Source organism: Notothenia rossii (assembly GCF_949606895.1).
Source record: "Notothenia rossii genome assembly, chromosome: 9".
Classification (NCBI taxonomy): Eukaryota; Metazoa; Chordata; class Actinopteri; order Perciformes; family Nototheniidae; genus Notothenia; species Notothenia rossii.
This window is the reverse complement of record NC_136907.1, coordinates 1,411,478-1,430,826: the sequence shown is the minus strand read 5'-3', so window position 1 is coordinate 1,430,826 and position 19,349 is coordinate 1,411,478. Positions and strand designations below refer to the sequence as shown.

General features: G+C 42.7%; 3 protein-coding genes across 3 annotated transcripts; 2 read left to right on the top strand and 1 right to left on the bottom strand.

Annotated features, from left to right (window-relative positions):
* Nucleotides 1–925: 925 nt before the first annotated feature.
* Nucleotides 926–1,876, top strand: LOC307018401 (olfactory receptor 5B17-like; the record flags this gene model as incomplete). The annotated part of the gene is made up of 1 exon (XM_079648632.1): nt 926–1,876. One exon carries the CDS (start codon nt 926–928, stop codon nt 1,874–1,876), a length of 951 nt encoding a protein of 316 aa, XP_079504758.1.
* Nucleotides 1,877–5,291: 3,415 nt separating this feature from the next.
* LOC307017672 (5-hydroxytryptamine receptor 4-like) lies at nt 5,292–6,368 on the bottom strand (the record flags this gene model as incomplete). Its single annotated transcript, XM_079647361.1, has 1 exon — nt 5,292–6,368. The coding sequence occupies one exon, from the start codon at nt 6,366–6,368 to the stop codon at nt 5,292–5,294; it is 1,077 nt and encodes a 358-aa protein (XP_079503487.1).
* A 10,992-nt stretch (nt 6,369–17,360) lies between these two features.
* Nucleotides 17,361–18,311, top strand: LOC307018400 (olfactory receptor 5B17-like; the record flags this gene model as incomplete). Its single annotated transcript, XM_079648631.1, has 1 exon — nt 17,361–18,311. One exon carries the CDS (start codon nt 17,361–17,363, stop codon nt 18,309–18,311), a length of 951 nt encoding a protein of 316 aa, XP_079504757.1.
* Between the last annotated feature and the right edge of the window lie 1,038 nt (nt 18,312–19,349).

Genomic DNA, 19,349 nt, shown 5'->3' with positions numbered 1-19,349 from the left:
CTGCCAATATCTTGAATTAACCTTCGTTAGATACACATAATGAAGCGTCATTGTTGCCAAGTTACCATTGACCTGTCAACGCGCGATGCACCAAATAAAAGTCTTCACTTCTGGTCGGAGGTGGAGGCAGGACTGTGTCTGAGCAGCTGCTGTTAGACATTGTGCTTATTTAATGAATGTACATTCACATATCCTTTATTCACTGTAGCAGCTTGTAGGATTTCTCCGTGTTCAAGCTTCCTTCGAATGTTGGTTTACTCCAATTTTAACCAGCTACAGTTTCAATTCTCATGTCTTGTTGGTGTGTTTGTTTCTGCCATCACTTAATGCATTATAGGAGAATGTAAAGTGTTTCTTGGTTTCTCATAGCATTGCAAAATGACATTGAAAACTATTCAACAGGGATGTATCAGCGGAGGGATCCCTCCTCTTTTGCTGTTTCCTTTCACATGTTCTCCCCATTTCAAGGTTGTTATTGGACTTTTTTCCTGATCTGATCTGAAACCTGTTCTTTGTTGAGCTTAAAATTAACACTTTGTCTTTGCAGAACCAGTGCCTATGTTACTGTCAATAACTCTGCAAGCATCTGTCTATTGTAGAAACGACCTTCAGGAACAACTCTTCATTGTATAACTTCATCAAATATTGAAATACCATTTAAAATGGTCTTTTTTCAATTTAGGTGAATCAACCATTTAATGAACTGATGTAAATGTTGACTTTGTACACTTGGTGACTTAATATGTTAAGTGCTTCTGTTTCTGCAAAAAAACACAATGTATGCGTCTTATTTACAGCGAGTCGTTGCGATGTGATGTGGGCATATTTAGAATCATTGTATTCACTTTATTAAGACTTTTTTTAAAGATCTTCAGCTATGTGTCTTTAACATATAAAAGTCTGTATTGCTACAGGATAGAGAGCTATGGAAAACAGCACTTTTGGTAAAGATGTCCTGATCCTAGAGGGGTTCAATATCCCCTCCCAGTCTTATATTCCTTGCTTCATCCTCCTCCTAATCGTATACATCTTCATCATGGTGTCCAACATCGGCTTGGTGGTGCTGATCTTAAGGAGCAGCGGCCTCCACCAGCCCATGTACCTCCTGCTGTGCAACATGAGCATCAACGATGTGTTCGGGGCCACCATCATCATCCCTCATGTTCTGCGGGACCTCCTGACTCCGGACTCGCAGCGGGTCATCCGGTACATGGACTGCGTTGTCCAGGCCTTCTGCGTCCACCTCCACTCCAGCGCCTCTCACACCGTGCTCATGATCATGGCGTTTGATCGCTACGTGGCCATCTGCAATCCTCTGCGCTACGCCACCATCATGACCCACAGGATGGTGCTGGTTCTGTCCGTGTGGGCGTGGGTGATCCCTCTCCCTATGGTGGGGATCCTCATCGGCCTCAGTGTGCGTCTGTCTCGCTGCAGGTGGAATATTGTCCACTTCTCCTGCAATAATGCCTCCTTGTTCAAGCTGTCCTGTGAGAGCGTGCTCATCAACAACATCTACGGCCTCGGATACACCGTGGTCCTGCTGGGCTCGTCCATCTGCAGCGTCACGCTCACCTACCTGAGGATCACCATGGTGTGTCTGCGCAGTAAGAACAAGACTCTGAACAGCAAAGCGCTGCAGACCTGCGCCACTCACCTGGCCGTCTACGCCATCCTGCTGGTGTCCGGCTTCATCATCATCATTATGCACCGCTTCCCTCAGCTGGCGTCCCACAGGAAGGTGGCGTCGGTCATGCTACACGTGGTGCTGCCCGCCTTGAACGCTCTGATCTACGGCCTGCAGATCAAAGAGGTCCGGCAGAGGGTTATGGCTCTGTTTCATAAGAGTAAAGTTGCTTCAATGGATGCTAAATGACACGGTGTTGATTATGTTGAAGTGACTGGATAGCAGTGTATCTACAGAAATACCCCTGACCCATAGTCTGTATCATGTTATTATAAAAGACGCTTCAAAGAACTGCATTGTTCCAAAGATACATCTTATCTTTCAATGTATGAATGCATTAAGGCTCTAAATAGTGATTACATCCAGAAAAATATTTAAATAAAATCTTATGAACTTGGTTTTTATGGATTGTTTCATGACTCTTATTACTCTGACAGTGTTTTCAGTTTGGTTTGTCTGTCTGTAGGATTACAGAAACACTTTAAATGAAACTCAGCAAAAGAGTGTAGCATGGGCCAAGAAAGAAATTAATAAACTATAAAAAATGTGATTTTTTAGTATTGTAGTGTCTCGTTGCGGGAAACCAACACGTTCTCACTCCCAACCCGTCACATATTGACGGACGGTCAGGGCCCCTCTCCGTCACTCTATTACGTACAGGGTACCCTTTGGAAGTCAGTTTTCAACGGGCAGGGCCTCCCATAGAGCTTCATAGACCTCCTAGCGTTGATAATAGACGCCATGAGAACGCTCCCCGACGGTCGGTTGTTATTGTCAATATTAATATAATAATCATTTATTTTTTAATAGTCACACTTGATTTTGCCAATTTTCTTGTTGTTCTTGAGGAACCTGCGACCCAGGTTTTTCATCTCCGACCTTGTCAGGTATTGAACAATCAATAAATAAAGAACACAGAATTATTAAATATAAAACACAGAATTTGTGTGATTATACTAAATGATTTACAAATAAACACCACTGCATATTTACAACTGTTACACATGCTGATGTAACGCAAATGTTTGGATCAATAAAGTATATCTTATCTCTTTGGACTCCACTTTGAGCGATATAATTACTAACAAAGCACTGATATACTAATAAAGGGCTGGCTTATCTAAAGCCAGTTGAGCAGCACTTGAAATGTTTGGCTCTATGAAACCTGATGAACTTATATGATTCTGTTTTCTTCAAGTTTGTATCTTGTTGGTCGAACGCACTTCGACCGTTAAATCCCCGGTAAGATTTGTTTTAAATGTTGGACTTAAATAATGAATCTCTCATTTTGAGGGGGAAATAAAGAGACTACACCCATATGAAACAGAACTGTATACATTTCAATAATCATAAAATCATGGCCATAACCAATAACATACCATATCCAATATGAAAAAACATTGAAACTTGTTTATTTATTTGTTTTTGGTTCATTTATAGTTGTGAGTGTGTCTGGGCTCCTGAATCGGCCTCTCCTGTCTCCCTCCTCTCCCCCCTGCTCCTCTTCGAGGCAACAGCAAAGACTAGTTTTAGCTCTCAACAAGTTTATCTTATCTTTTATCACCTAGTTAACTTTGTTATTTTTTTATTATTCATGCATATTTTACTAATCACTACCCCCTTAAATGGAAATATGTGTTTACATAAATGGTGACCGAACCGTGTGAGACCCACTGAGATAACTTAAACTAAGTTAACTATCTAAAGACTCAGAGAGTCATTTGCCTCACCTGAGCTGTAGTTATCAGCCTCTCAGTCTGACAGCAAAGGACTCTCCTCCACCTTGTTGTTGAAACAGCTCCTTCTATCCGTTAGCGCAGCTAGCTAGCACCAGATGCGAACAACAATACACATAACCGGTGTGCGCGCTTTCTCGCTCGCGCCACACATACAATAACACACACCCTCCCGAGCTAGAATGACACACAGAGACCAATCGAGGTAATTAGTATGATCTGTATGAAAGTGGCAATGTTGGCAGGCCACGTCATGTAGACAGCCAGTCACCCTCTGTGAGGCAGAGTCAGACCCACATTTGCGCAGCGTTGCGTTCACAATACATATAAAAAAAAAAATTCTCAGGCCAGCAGGCCACTTAGCAGGCCAGGCCATCGGGAAACCTCCCGGTCCTCCCGATGGCCAGTCCGGGCCGTCATGACGTGCCGCTGGCGGCTGAGTAAAAATGCCGGTACCACATGGGTACAAATCAAAAGTGCCGGTACTGCGTACCGGTGAGTACCGGCCCAATTCAAGCACTGCATGTTACATATTATATATATAATATGTATTATAGGCTACTGTATTGGTGCCGGTGCGTTAAGACCACCTCTAGTGTCGGATTTGGGGAAATGGATTTTGAGTTTTCTCATGGGAGGGACTTTACTTCCTCTTGACACCGTCGGTAATTTACAAAAAAACACCGACATATACTTGTTATTGTGCTTCTGTCTTTCTGTGTCTTTTCATCTGCTCCGTAAACTCCTATTAAACATCCATGGTAAACTCCCTCAACGGGGCCGCTCGCTCTTTTATCTTGATCGCCCTCTCACGGGTGAGCAGTTCACTGTCCCGCTTCATTGTAGGATTTCGTCCATGTCTCTACCACTTTAGTTTGAGCATCTCTGTTATTAAGTTATGGAATACTAAATAAATAAGTAATTAGATACCTTACCGTTACAGCGCTCATAACGAATGATAAGAATAAGAATAACTCGTATTGAACTAGTTTCATTAATTAGTGATTTTATTTAAGGTAATTAGTTAGAAGCCCTGCTATTTTATCAGAATGTCTGCACAACAGTTACAAAGGTCAAACGACATTAGAACAGAATTGTCCCCATTTTTTCTTTAATAGTTTCTAACAATAGATAGTTTAATGAGATATGGACCGCAAACAAAAGAATTCCGTGGTTTTCATTTTCAAAATCAAGTCACCAAATGCAAATAGTTGCCTTTAGTTAATGTAATAATCGTTTTGGTCTTATATTTTTTTTGGGGGTTGGCCCTTTTTCCAGTTTAGAGCAATAGCCCTCAAAATGTCTGTGCACGTCCCTGGCTAGACTTATCTGATTCCATTCAAAGCTTCTCTTCTCTTCTTATTACATACCACCGCTTTGATTGTCGCAATACACACATGAATGATTCAACTTCAAGATAGAGCCTTTCATATCCTAGACCCAGACATAAACAGTGGAAGGTGACTGGCAGGTCGAGGATAGATCTTTTCAAATTGTTCCTTCAGTTCAAACTTCTGGTTGAATTAAAATATATAACACATTTATTGCAAAAATAAGGTTATAATACTTAGAAGTGGAAATAGGAAAATCCTTTGTGACAGACGCAAAACAAAAGTTAGAACATCAAAATGTTGTTACCACAGAGCACACTTCCTCTACATGAAATAAAAACAGGTGATTTAAAACAATCCTTATTTAGGGGTGGTTGGAGGCAGACCCACGTCACTATTATTTGTTATTGTATTACATTTATTCTGATTTTAAACATGTTTTTCTAGAAGTTGAAAAACATTTGCAGTTGAAGCACTCTTAATATTGCCCTTGATTTGCAAAAGGCAAAACAAAATATACAGACACTTTCTTTAAATTCATTGTTGATCTACACGTTCATTTGGGTCTTTCCTAGTGTGTGACAGATCCATCCCAGGGGAGGATCCAGGCAGGCATACCCTGCAGCCAATGAACATGAGGAATGCCCTACGGAAGGAACGGTTGAAGAAACCATATAGGAAGGGATTTAAAGAGGAGTTGATATATCCTAGCCACAAAAATATATCCCAGACAACCACCTCCGTGCTGTATTCAATAAAAGGGTCCACAATGTTGACTGTAAAGAAGGGCATCCAGAAGATTAGGAATACTCCCATGATGATACCCAACGTTTTTGCTGCCTTTCTTTCCCTCTTCATAGTGTTTCTGAGTCTCTTTTTCTTGCTTGAATCCTTTCCGACTCCAGAAGCCATTTGGCTTTCCATGGCGCTGATCTGCCTGGCCTGCTGCTTGGCAGCTTTGAAGATCTTCCAATAAGCCATTAGCATGATAGCCATTGGCAAGTAAAAGGCTAACAAGGAACCCATGACAGCATAAATACGACTGACCAGGAACACGCATACATCTTCAGGGATCAGGATGTCCACACCTGCCGCATTAAGATCTAGCATTGTGGAGCAAAAGTAGATGAGCATGGGAACAGCCCAACATACACAAATAAGGAGAGCTACCCGATTGTAGGACATTTTGAAAGAGTAAACTAGTGGGTTGCAGACAGCGTAGTAGCGGTCATATGCAATGCAGCTGAGATGGAATATGGAGGCAGTGCAGAGCATGACATCAAGGCTAGAGTGAAGCTTACAAAAAAGGTCACCAAAGTACCAGCATCCCTCCACCGTCCGAATCATACTATAAGGCATCACTACCAGGCCAACAAGGCAGTCAGCCACTGCCAGGGACATGACGAAGGAGTTTGTGGGGGACTGCAGCTGCTTGAAGTAGGCAATGGACAAGACCACCAGAAAGTTTCCCACCACTGTGCACACAATGCCAACAGAGAGGAAGGCATACAGAAAAACGCGAGAAGCCTGGTTCCTAAATGTAGCACAGGATTGAAGTTCAATCTGAAGAGACGTGTTAGCCTTTTCGAACAATTCCAAGCTGCCGTTATCCATGGTCTAATCAAACCTGTTAAAACACATAGATACAGATGTGAGAAATGATTGTTTCAGTCAGATTTTGCAGATTAAGTGAGACATTTCATCACAGTTTGCCTACACTGTCGTATGGTACATTAACAGCAAAAGATTTGACGAACCACCCAGAATTGTGTTTATGACCCAATTGCTGCTCCATGGTTACTTCTCATTAGTTAATCTCTAAGTACATTTTAGTTTGATGAAGGAATCACTAAAGTCTGTGGACTTAAAAAGACCTTGTTTTAGTGGAGTTGCCTAATCTAAAATGCCATCTCTGTGGTTTGTTTAGAAAGAAAAAAGAAATAATAGATTTATTTTGTTAACGCTTTTACAGGTGCTCAAAGACTCTTTACAGATATAGTGAAAAGAAAGGAACAACAAATAAATATATAGTTAAAGTTAAAGTCAAATAATACAAAAATAATCACACATTAAAAGCCAGATTGAAGAGGTGATTTTGTGTGAGTGTTTTGAAGGTGGTGAGGTCGGTGCAGTCTCTGATGGGTTGTGGTTTAAAATATACCCTAATGTCACGGATACCTGTAACAGATGTCACACGTCACCAGCTATCATAACTCATATGTTTTTGTTTTATATCGGGAGGGATGAAACCCTCTTTAATGGTCACACATGCAGAGCACACAGCACACAGCACACAGTGAAATGTGTTCTCTGCTTTTAACCCATCCTAGTACCAGGAGTCTAGTAGTAGGAGCAGTGGGCAGCTATTGCACAGCGCCCGGGGAGCAATGGGGGTGAGGGGGGAAGGGGCATGTCCGGTGCCTTGCTCAAGGGCACCACTCACAGTCCAATCCCCTACTGACTGAGCCACTGCCGGACTGTGGTCTTGTCCTCGCCTACAAGGATACTGGACAAGCATTTTCAAACACCAGGCCTTGGACGTGGTATTGAGACCATGTGCAGAAATTGCCATTTTTGGAGTACTACATGGCCACCAAATGATGAGGAGGAAGGCTGAGGACAGTATAGCCTTTGCATCTATTTTAGAACGTAGAAGAATACTCCTAGAATGGAAATCTTCGATACCACCTAAAGCATCTCTATGGCTCAAAGATCTAATGATGTACTTGAAATTGGAGAAGATGAAATATTAATCTTTTAAGCCCCAAGGACCCCGCCGGCGGGTACTTTACTTTTTTTTCTTCACGACACTGTGTCTCAGGGGATCTTAATATTTAAGAACCTATTAATTTGTTTTACCAGATTAACGGAAATAATCTCAGCTAACTGACGATATAAACCATTTTTACCAAAACAAAACAAAAGTCTCATAAGAAGCATCGAAATTACGCAAAAGATGCTAACGCATTTGGCACATAACTCAAGATAAAAGTACCCTTATTACTTATCGTAGCTGCACATATAAGATATCCGATTAAAGCTGAGGTTCCACTGATTATTTAGGTATATAGTATCATCACTGAGTGATCTGAACTCGCGACAGGGGAAGCAAAGACAGACATCACAACACGTACCTTTAAGGAGCATTTACGGGAGATCGTCTCACCGTAGCTGTCAATCTGATCAAAAGAAGTGTTCAATGGCATTAAAACGAGAAAAAACGCGGCTGAATCGGTTAACCCATAGGTTGATAATGTGTCTGTGTAATCATTTTTTTCATTTATAATCCATAATTCAATTTTTATGTAAATATCGGAGAGCAAAAGTTAGCTGCTAATGGTAGCCACCAGAGTCGCTGCTGCTTCCGGTCTTTGCTATGCGGCAGTCTCACACACACACATGACCAAATAAGGAGTATGTGGGAGTTCCCCTCGATTCCATTGGCTCTGACGGTTAGAAAGAGATGTCACATTTCAAAATCCAGCAGGGGGAGCCAGAGATATGAAAAATCCACACAAATGGCCCCAGAAGAGGGTTTATTTGCTAAATCTGTCTAAAAAGGTCAAATATCACTTGTTTTGCATCAATCTTGATACAGGGTACTTATTATATGTTATACTTTGGATTCCTAAAGCTTTTAGTCTACTAACCCATCATCCAAGGTTAGTTTTCACTATAAGTACAACATATATTTTGGACGGACACTATAATTTACTGTTTTTTAACATGTTCAATCTGAATTTTCTTTAAAATAAAAAACCTCTATATTGAATCTGACTTTTCTACATCCAACTCACAGGTTTATCATTACTTTGAGAAAAAAGATGATTCATTTAACCCTTTTATAAAAGAAGATATGGTCATTTGTTCTGGGAATGTCATTTTCGAGCCTGAAACCTGAAAAACAGGCTCAGGGTTGAACAGGTTAAAGAGGGGCTCCTCAAAACTATTTGAATCTGTCTGGGGCTCTATGATAGCCTACATAGCCGAACTTAAGACGCTAGATTAAGAAGAAAGGGGGGAACTATGAATGTATGTTTTTTCTTTCTGTCTTTATATACATGTATATGTATGTATGTGTGTATGTATATATATATATATATGTGTGTATGTGTATATGGGTACATGTATTATTGTTATTCATCTTTATTTCCATATCTATTAATTGTTTTTACATTATTATTTACATTAGTTTATTTGTACCTATATATGTATCTATGTATTTACTTTACTTTACTAGCTAGGACCGGGAGGGGAGGGGGGAAATGGAAAAGTATTGACTGTATAAATGTAAACTCTTTGTGCCTGACTCAATAAAAACAAAAGGGAAAAAAAGAAAGAAAAGACAGATGTTATTTTCATCCCAGATGTTGATATAATGAGGAGAACGATATGTATTCCCCTTTTTGCCTGTGTCTACATAACCAAGAAATGCTCTGACAGAGGGAAGTTATTGATTAGCTTAACGTGCATGGAATTATCCACATTAGCTATCAGGTCTGTTGAATTGGAACCAGTCACACTTTCTCAAGGAGGACAATGAAACCTGCATGTGTTATATTTATAAAAGTTTCATTTCAGCTCATACCAGCAAATCAGTTTCACTGGTCTGGATTCATGCATTGCTCATTACAGATGATCACACAGCAGAAGACATATGACTGGAATGAGCAGAATTGTGTGTAATTCTCAGTGCAAGCAAAGTGAGCAGGGAGCAGATGTCCAAGCTAACTTGTAATAGATTGTAATGAACACCACAGGGACTGTGTTAGGAAAATGATGCTTAATGAACAGTCTGATTTTAGTTTGGCGTGTACTATGTATACAATTTAGTAAACAAATAAACATGAAATGATACCCATATCTAGGTTCAGGTTTGTAAATCTTACTTTTAGTACAACTTTACTTTCTATCTTCTTGTCATAAAGGCTGCTGGAGGGTAAAAAGGGCCAAATACTCTGCAAATCCCCCCTCAGTGAGGCGAAGGACACTTCGGCAGTCATCTTCACAGCCCCCAGCCCCCACACGCCATTATTCCCTTTGTCCTTCGTATCATTTTACCCAATTGAGAAACATCACGTCTGCAAGAATCATAGTTTTATAAGTCTGTTTTCTTTTTGTGTAATGCCTCTGCTATCATCCAGAAAAAGAGAGTAGACAGAGATTAGTACGTCTCTGTTTTACATTTAGCAATCAAGCTTATAAAAAACAATACATTCAGTGAGATGATGTTGCCCATATGCTAGGTGATATCGGTGACTCGATAGAATTACTAACAAAGCACTTCTATACTAATAAAGGGCTGGCTTATCTAAAGCCAGTTGAGTAGCACTTGAAATGTTTGGCTCTATGAAACCTGATGAACTTATATGATTCTGTTTTATTCAAGGTTGTATCTTCCTGGTCGAATGTACTTATTGTAAGTCTCTTTGGATAAAAGTGTCAGCTAAATGCAATGTAATGTAATGATATTATAATAACCCTGATAAATGTTGTACAGAGTAAATTAGAGCCATTTAACAGTTTGGTTATGATTAAAATGCATTCTTGATGACTACATCTCAGTTTTATTTGTGAATATATAATATTAGAATGATGTTGTTATACAGATTAGGATCTATTATAAGATATTCAAAGAAAGAAGTGACAAAAAACTTCTAATTTAAAAAATAAAGTTATCATAACCTTGGAAAAGCCACATATTAAATATCACACATTAACAGGATTCATCTTTCCATCTGATTCTATGAAGAGCAGCAAAGTGACTACAGATTAGCTCATTTATAGATGTAAGCATTTCAAACAAGGTCTTGCATTTTAAACAATGACACTCACCTGTAAGAAGGAGAGACGATTGTCTGTCTTCATGTCTGAATCATACTGCACCTTTTACAAAGAGACCAGGGGGATGGGAGGGCTGGGAAGTGGGCGCATGCAACACTAGTCACAGTAACAAAACAACATTCCCCTGCCAATTCAAAAGACTGACAAATATTGTGACATGTTGAGTAAGGACGGACCATTAACCGTATAACTCTGAAATCTACTCTCTGACATTTTTAGTTTGTTTTTATGCATTTTACTGGTATCTGTGTTCTGTGTGATGTTCTGTGAAATGTCTATGTGAAGCACGATGGACCGCACTTGTTGTATGAAAGGTGCTATACAAATAAAGATTATTATTATTATTATTATTATTATTATTGTAACTCATTCTGAGTTCACACAATGTACTATTCTAAGACATACAATTTATGAAGCTCAGCGCAAGTTCAGGCAGGAAGACCTATCACTTCGTATTGTATGTCTAACCCTGTACGTCCAGGTTGTAACCTTCGGGTCTGTATAAAATGTGTCCCTGCGAAGTCAGGTTGCCCCGTACGTCCGGGATGCCCCGTACGTCCGGGATGCCCCGTTCGTCCGGGATGCCCCGTTCGTCCGGGATGCCCCGTTCGTCCGGGATGCCCCGTACGTCCGGGATGCCCCTTACGTCCGGGAAGTCCTGTACGTCCGGGATGCCCCGTTCGTCCGGGATGCCCCGTTCGTCCGGGATGCCCCGTTCGTCCGGGATGCCCCGTACGTCCGGGATGCCCCGTTCGTCCGGGATGCCCCGTACGTCCGGGAAGTCCTGTACGTCCAGGATGGATGCCTAGGAGGCATCAGTATGTCTAAATCCCCACATGTATTAACGTCTCATTTCATCCACAGACTTCCACTGCATCGCACAAGGTAAGATTTCATCACGTTCAGTACTCCATACTTTCACTCCTTTTGGGGGTTCATCGGAAACGGTTCTTCCCTTCCCGAATGACATCCTACAAAACCTGGGCCTAATCGCCAAACACCATTTCCTTCACTTGTTATAGCTGTCATCATTATGTTTCATTTATATAATGTGACCCGATAATAAACATGTATTCCATACATCACATCTCTCCTGATTGAAATGTTCTCCAGAGTAAGCAGTGCAAACCCTAGATGTTTTTCTTATTTGTGGAATCACTTTTTTTTAATGTAGTTCTAGTTCTAGGTAAGGCATTGCCATTACGTCCACAATGTTGGCCCAGACTGAAGATACATATGCTTTGGCATACTGTAGATCAGGGGTACTCAAACTTTTTATTAAAGGTCCACTTGTGAATTTTATACAAGGTCAATGGTCCGGATCAATGCCAGTAAAGTTCCCCCCCCCCACCCCCGGAGCGGAGCAACGAAACTGAAATTAAGAATCCGTTTTGGCGCGCTATGCATGGGGCCCCCTTGAGGGGGTTTCCCGACATGTTGTTGCAGTAAATTAAAGAGTGTTTCATGTTGTCCGACAAAGGGGCGGACTGGCCATCTGTGTGTTGAACTTTCCTGTCGGCTCCCAGACCGTAGTCGAGGAGAGCAGAAGCAACAAGCTTCAGGTTCAATAACCCACTTTAGCTTAAATGACTGGAGAGAGGCCTCAGTTTTTCTGCTGCCTCGTTTCACTTCCAGAAACATACACACGTTCTCTCACTGTCGCTCTACCATCCACAAAAACAGATGCACAAGCCATACCCCTCTCTCTCTCTCTCTCTCTCTCTCTCTCTCTCTCTCTCTCTCTCTCTCTCTCTCTCTCTCTCTCTCTCTCTCTCTCTCTCTTAAAGGGACAGCGATCTCATCTCACTCTGCATGACCCTAATATCATAACATGTGTGCTCTGGAGAATCACAGAACGGACGATCGTCCTTATTATTATGCCGTTTAAACCAATTATTTAAATGTGTTTGTTCAATTCGGCATCATGTAAGTTGTGCTGACAGGTCCACACACTGCTTCCCCGCAGCGAGGCTCCCCCGCCCTCCTGCTGATAGTTCACAAGCGTCAAGCTCCTCAACCCCCCCCCCCCCGTTGATAATTCTCGATCGTTGGCACAATCCATCCATCCATCTTCTCCCGCTTATCCGTGGTCGGGTCGCGGAGGTAGCAGTTCCAGCAGAGAGCCCCAAACTTTCTTTTCCCTGGCCACATCAACCAGCTCTGACTGGGGGGTCCCAAGGTGCTCCCAGGCCAGATAAGAGATATAATCCCTCCACCTGGTTCTAGGTCTACCCCTCGGTCTCCTTCCAGCTGGACGTGCCTGGAACACCTCCCTAGGGAGGCGCCCAGGTGGCATCCTAACTAGGTGCCCGAACCACCTCAACTGGCTCCTTTCGATACGAAGGAGGAGCGGTTCAACTCCGAGTCCCTCCCGGATGACCGAACTTCTCACCTTATCCCTAAGGGAGACACCAGCCACCCTGCGGAGAAAACCCATCTCGGCCGCTTGTACTAGCAATCTCGTTCTTTCGGTCATGACCCATCCTTCATGACCATAGGTGAGGGTAGGAACGAAAATGGCCCGGTAGACAGAGAGCTTTGCCTTCTGGCTCAGCTCCCTTTTCGTCACAACGGTGCGGTAAAGCGACTGCAGTACCGCTCCCGCTGCTCCGATTCTCCGACCCATCTCACGCTCCATTGTTCCCTCACTCGAAAACAAGACCCCGAGATACTTGAACTCCTTCAATTGGGGTAAGGACTCATTCCCTACTTGGAGTGGACAGTCCATTGGTTTCCTGCTGAGAACCATGGCCTCAGATTTGGAGGTGCTGATCCTCATCCCTGCCGCTTCACACTCGGTTGCGAACCGATCCAGTGAGTGCTGAAGGTCGCAGACTGATGAAGCCATCAGAACCACATCATCTGCAACAAGCAGTGGTGCAATCCTTAGTCCACCGAACTGCAGACCCCCCCCCCCCACGACTACGCCTCGAAATCCGATCCATGTATATTACAAACAGGATTGGTGACAAAGCGCAGCCCTGGCGGAGGCCAACCCTCACCGGAAATGGGTCCGACTTACTGCCGAGGACCCGGACACAGCTCTTGCTTTGGGAGTACAGAGATTGGATGGCCCTGAGTAGAGACCCCCTCACCCCATACTCCCGCAGCACCTCCCACAGTGACTCCCTGGGAACCCGGTCATACGCCTTCTCCAAGTCTACAAAACACATGTAGACCGGATAAGCGTACTCCCAGGCCCCCTCCAGGATCCTTGCGAGAGTAAAAAGCCGATCCGTCGTTCCACGACCAGGACGGAATCCGCATTGTTCCTCCTCAATCTGAGGTTCGACAATCGGCCTGACCCTCCTTTCGAGTACCTTAGACTAAACTTTCCCGGGGAGGCTGAGTAGTGTGATGCCTCTGTAATTGGCACACACCCTCTGATCCCCCTTTTTAAAAAGGGGAACCACCAACCCGGTCTGCCACTCCTTCGGTACTGTTTCCGACTTCCACGCAACGTTGATGAGACGTGTCAACCATGACAGTCCCTCAACACCCAGAGCGTTCAGCATTTCTGGGCGGATCTCATCCAACCCCCGGGGCTTTGCCACTGTGGAGTTGTTTGACGACCTCAGTGACCTCCCCCCGGGAGATTGGTGTCGATCCCCCGTCATACTCCAGCTCTGCCTCTAACATAGAGGGCGGAGTTGTTGGGTTCAGGAGTTCCTCAAAGTGCTCCTTCCAACGCCCTAACACTCCATCAGTTGAGGTCAACAACGTCCCATCCTTACTGTACACAGCTTGGATGGTTCCCTGCTTCCCCCTCCTGTGGTGTCGGACAGTTTTCCAGAACCACTTTGGTGCCACCCGAAAGTCCTTTTCTATGTCTTCTCCAAACTTCTCCCACACCCGCTGCTTTGCCTCGGCCACGGCTGAGGCTGCTGCCCTTCGGGCCTGTCGGTACCTTGCAACTGCCTCAGGAGTCCCCCGGGATAACAAATCCCTGAAGGCCTCCTTCTTCAGTCGGACGGCTTCCCTGACCACCGGTGTCCACCAGGAGGTTCGAGGGTTCCCGCCCCTTGAGACACCTAGGACCTTGAGACCACAGCTCTCCACCGCGGCTTCGGCAATAGAGGCTTTGAACACCGACCACTCTGGTTCAATGTCCCCAACCTCCACAGGAATGCCCGAAAAGCTCAGCCGGAGGTGTGAGTTGAAGGCCTCCTGAACTTGGGCCTCCTCCAGACGTTCCCAGTTCACCCGAACTACACGTTTGGGCTTACCAGGTCTATCCAGAGGCTTCCCCCGTCACTCGACCCAACTCACCACCAGATGGTGATCAGTTGACAACTCCGCCCCTCTCTTTACCCGAGTGTCCAAAACATACGGCTTCAGGTCCGATGATACGATAACGAAATCGATCATGGACCTTCTACCTAGGGTGCTCTGGTACCACGTACACTTATGAGCATCCTTGAATTTCAACAATGCTCCTCTAAAATATATAGTTATAGTATTATGGGTCAACATTAACATAACATACATTGGAGAGCAAAATGTGAGATTCCATTGACTGTAGGTTACATATTATCCACACAATTGTCAGCAGGGGCAATAACAACTCAAATGTGAACTAACTTGAATGCATTAGTCCACAACACATAGCCTAACTCATGTTAGCCTACATAGTTACTAACATCAGAACACATAGACTAACTGTGGTTACATTACCTAACCAGCTCATCATCTTCACCAGTCAGAAAATGTCCGATAATTGATTGGTGATGATCACCGGCACGCATTTTGTCCAATGAGAACGTTAACACGTTTTAGAGAGTTATACAAAATATTTGTTTAGCGAAGACGGAGGTCAGCCACTGTCAGCCGGAAGTGGCGCATTTGATTACTGTTTGGGCTTACTGCCGTGGATGGGCTGCATTCCACTCCAAATAGTCGGTCGGCCGTAACCAGAATCCAGACGCAAGCTGTTTTATGGATTCTCATTTCATTTCCAATAATATCTCAGTACTGGGGTATTTCCAAATTCAAAATGTATATATATATATATATATATATATGCACATATATATGCATATTTATATTATATATCTAGATATATATGCATATATATGCATGCATATATGCATGTGTGTGTCTGTATATATTTATAAACTGTATATTATTTTCCATCATTCAATGGACAATGGAGTATTTGTACTTTTTTAATATATACCATCAAACATATGTTCATATATAAAGTGGGTAACTATACAAAACGAAGTGAGATAACTGTTTATGAATATCTGTTCAACTTTATGTAAACTTGTGTAACTCATGAAAGATAAATGAGTGTTTCAATAAAACTGTTACATATAAAAATGTATAGTGCAGTTTTGTTTTCATTGCAATATTTTTTTGATATGTATTGATATATAGCCATACATGGTCCACGCATATATTGCAATATATTAAAAAATATAAGGACTACTTTCCCAAATATGGAAATGTATGATCCAGTATATTGTATTATATTTACCAATATATTACAATATATTTTTGTTTCATCATTACATTTATATTAAACAGGTAAGTGATATAAAAATGTAAACCTTGGTATAGCTGATATAAATAGGCCAGAACCTTTTTTTTCTTCCTCCAGGCTGCAAACATGTTTGTTTCTGCTGTATAGGGTTGGGCCTTTTAACATGGGGGTCTTTGGGGATTATCTCTCTTTCAGAGCCCTAAAGTGACCATTTGAAGATCACAAGGCAGTGCTGGCTTTATTTATTAGAACCGGAGGTTGCTACTTGGTCAACACACGAGCAAACCCCAAGATATTTAGTCATTTATGTCTTAGCCACCCTTCCTGCCAATATCTTGAATTAACCTTCGTTAGATACACATAATGAAGCGTCATTGTTGCCAAGTTACCATTGACCTGTCAACGCGCGATGCACCAAATAAAAGTCTTCACTTCTGGTCGGAGGTGGAGGCAGGACTGTGTCTGAGCAGCTGCTGTTAGACATTGTGCTTATTTAATGAATGTACATTCACATATCCTTTATTCACTGTAGCAGCTTGTAGGATTTCTCCGTGTTCAAGCTTCCTTCGAATGTTGGTTTACTCCAATTTTAACCAGCTACAGTTTCAATTCTCATGTCTTGTTGGTGTGTTTGTTTCTGCCATCACTTAATGCATTATAGGAGAATGTAAAGTGTTTCTTGGTTTCTCATAGCATTGCAAAATGACATTGAAAACTATTCAACAGGGATGTATCAGCGGAGGGATCCCTCCTCTGTTGCTGTTTCCTTTCACATTTTCTCCCCATTTCAAGGTTGTTATTGGACTTTTTTCCTGATCTGATCTGAAACCTGTTCTTTGTTGAGCTTAAGATTAACACTTTGTCTTTGCAGAACCAGTGTCTATGTTACTGTCAATAACTCTACAAACATGTGTCTTTTGTAGTAACAAACTTCAGGAACAACTCTTCATTGTTTAACTTCATCAAATATTGAAATACCATTTAAAATGGTCTTTCTTCAATCTAGGTGAATCAACCATTTAATGAACTGATGTAAATGTTGACTTTGTACACTTGGTGACTTAATATGTTAAGTGCTTCTGTTTCTGCAAAAAACACAATGTATGTGTCTTACTTACAGCGAGTCATTGCGATGTGATGTGGGCATATTTAGAATCATTGTATTCACTTTATTAAGACTTTTTTTAAAGATCTTCAGGTACATGTCTTTTTCTGCAACTGTAACTCTATATAACTTTTAACATATACAAGTCTGTATTGCTACAGGATAGAGAGCTATGGAAAACAGCACTTTTGGTAAAGATGTCCTGATCCTAGAGGGGTTCAATATCCCCTCCCAGTCTTATATTCCTTGCTTCATCCTCCTCCTAATCATATACATCTTCATCATGGTGTCCAACATCGGCTTGGTGGTGCTGATCTTAAGGAGCAGCGGCCTCCACCAGCCCATGTACCTCCTGCTGTGCAACATGAGCATCAACGATGTGTTCGGGGCCACCATCATCATCCCTCATGTTCTGCGGGACCTCCTGACTCCGGACTCGCAGCGGGTCATCCGGTACATGGACTGCGTTGTCCAGGCCTTCTGCGTCCACCTCCACGCCAGCGCCTCTCACACCGTGCTCATGATCATGGCGTTCGATCGCTACGTGGCCATCTGCAATCCTCTGCGCTACGCCACCATCATGACCCACAGGATGGTGCTGGTTCTGTCCGTGTGGGCGTGGGTGATCCCTCTCCTCATGGTGGGGATCCTCATCGGCCTCAGTGTGCGTCTGTCTCGCTGCAGGTGGAATATTCTCCACTTCTTCTGCGATAATGCCTCCTTGTTCAAGCTGTCCTGTGAGAGCGTGCTCATCAACAACATCTACGGCCTCGGATACACCGTGGTCCTGCTGGGCTCGTCCATCGGCAGCGTCACGCTCACCTACCTGAGGATCGCCATGGTGTGTCTGCGCAGTAAGAACAAGACTCTGAACAGCAAAGCGCTGCAGACCTGCGCCACTCACCTGGCCGTCTACGCCATCCTGCTGGTGTCCGGCTTCATCATCATCATTATGCACCGCTTCCCTCAGCTGGCGGCCCACAGGAAGGTGGCGTCCGTCATGGGACACGTGGTGCTGCCCGCCCTGAACGCTCTGATCTACGGCCTGCAGATCAAAGAGGTCCGGCAGAGGGTTATGGCTCTGTTTCATAAGAGTAAAGTCGCTTCAATGGATGCTAAATGACACGGTGTTGATTATGTTGAAGTGACTGGATAGCAGTGTATCTACAGAAATACCCCTGACCCATAGTCTGTATCATGTTATTATAAAAGACGCTTCAAAGAACTGCATTGTTCCAAAGATAAATCTTATCTTTCAATGTATGAATGCATTAAGGCTGTAAATAGTGATTACATCCAGAATCATATTTAATGTTTCATGACTCTTATTATTCTGACAGTGTTTTCAGTTTGGTTTGTCTGTCTGTAGGATTACAGAAACACTTTTAATGAAACTCAGCAAAAGAGTGTAGCATGGGCCAAGAAAGAAATGATTAAACTATAAAAAATGTGAAGTCGGAACTAGGCCTACCATTCACATCTATTTTATTATGAATTAATGGTTTGGTCTGTAAATATCATAGTTTGTGAAAAGTTTGGACTGTTTAATAGCAAGTCATGTTACTCGTATTTATACATCCAAAACAACACAATTAAAGCTTTATTTTATATTTTCCGGATGTAGCACAGAAACACTGTGATCTTTACAACCCGGTATCACGGCAAGACGTGAACATGTGACGATTCACCACGCTGGGAGAGGGGAAGATCTCACGATGTTTTCCCTTCAAACGTGAAAGTTACACAGTATTGTTAACCAGTGGAGAAATACCCGGAAATGCCAAGCAAATGCTACCCCGACGGGCGGTTGTTATTGTCAATATTAATATAATAATGATTTATTTTTTAATAGTCACTCGATTTCACCAATTTTCTCGTTGCCCCAGCTGGTCGACATCTCTTTTAGCAGAAACAAAGGCTACATGAATGAATTAAATCGATGTTAATCCATGCGTGTGGATCATAGGTGTGGATGTGGAATTAACGGATGTGATGTTGTGCGATTGAGTTGCCAGGCAACAGCTTCGGTTCATGTTAATTTACACACTCTTCAAATAGAACCGTGGTTATATTTAAAAACATGTTAGAAGGCCTCACGAAATACTTTAATGTAAATTACAATTTAAATGTAAAGGAATGTGTGTGTAACAAAATACATCCA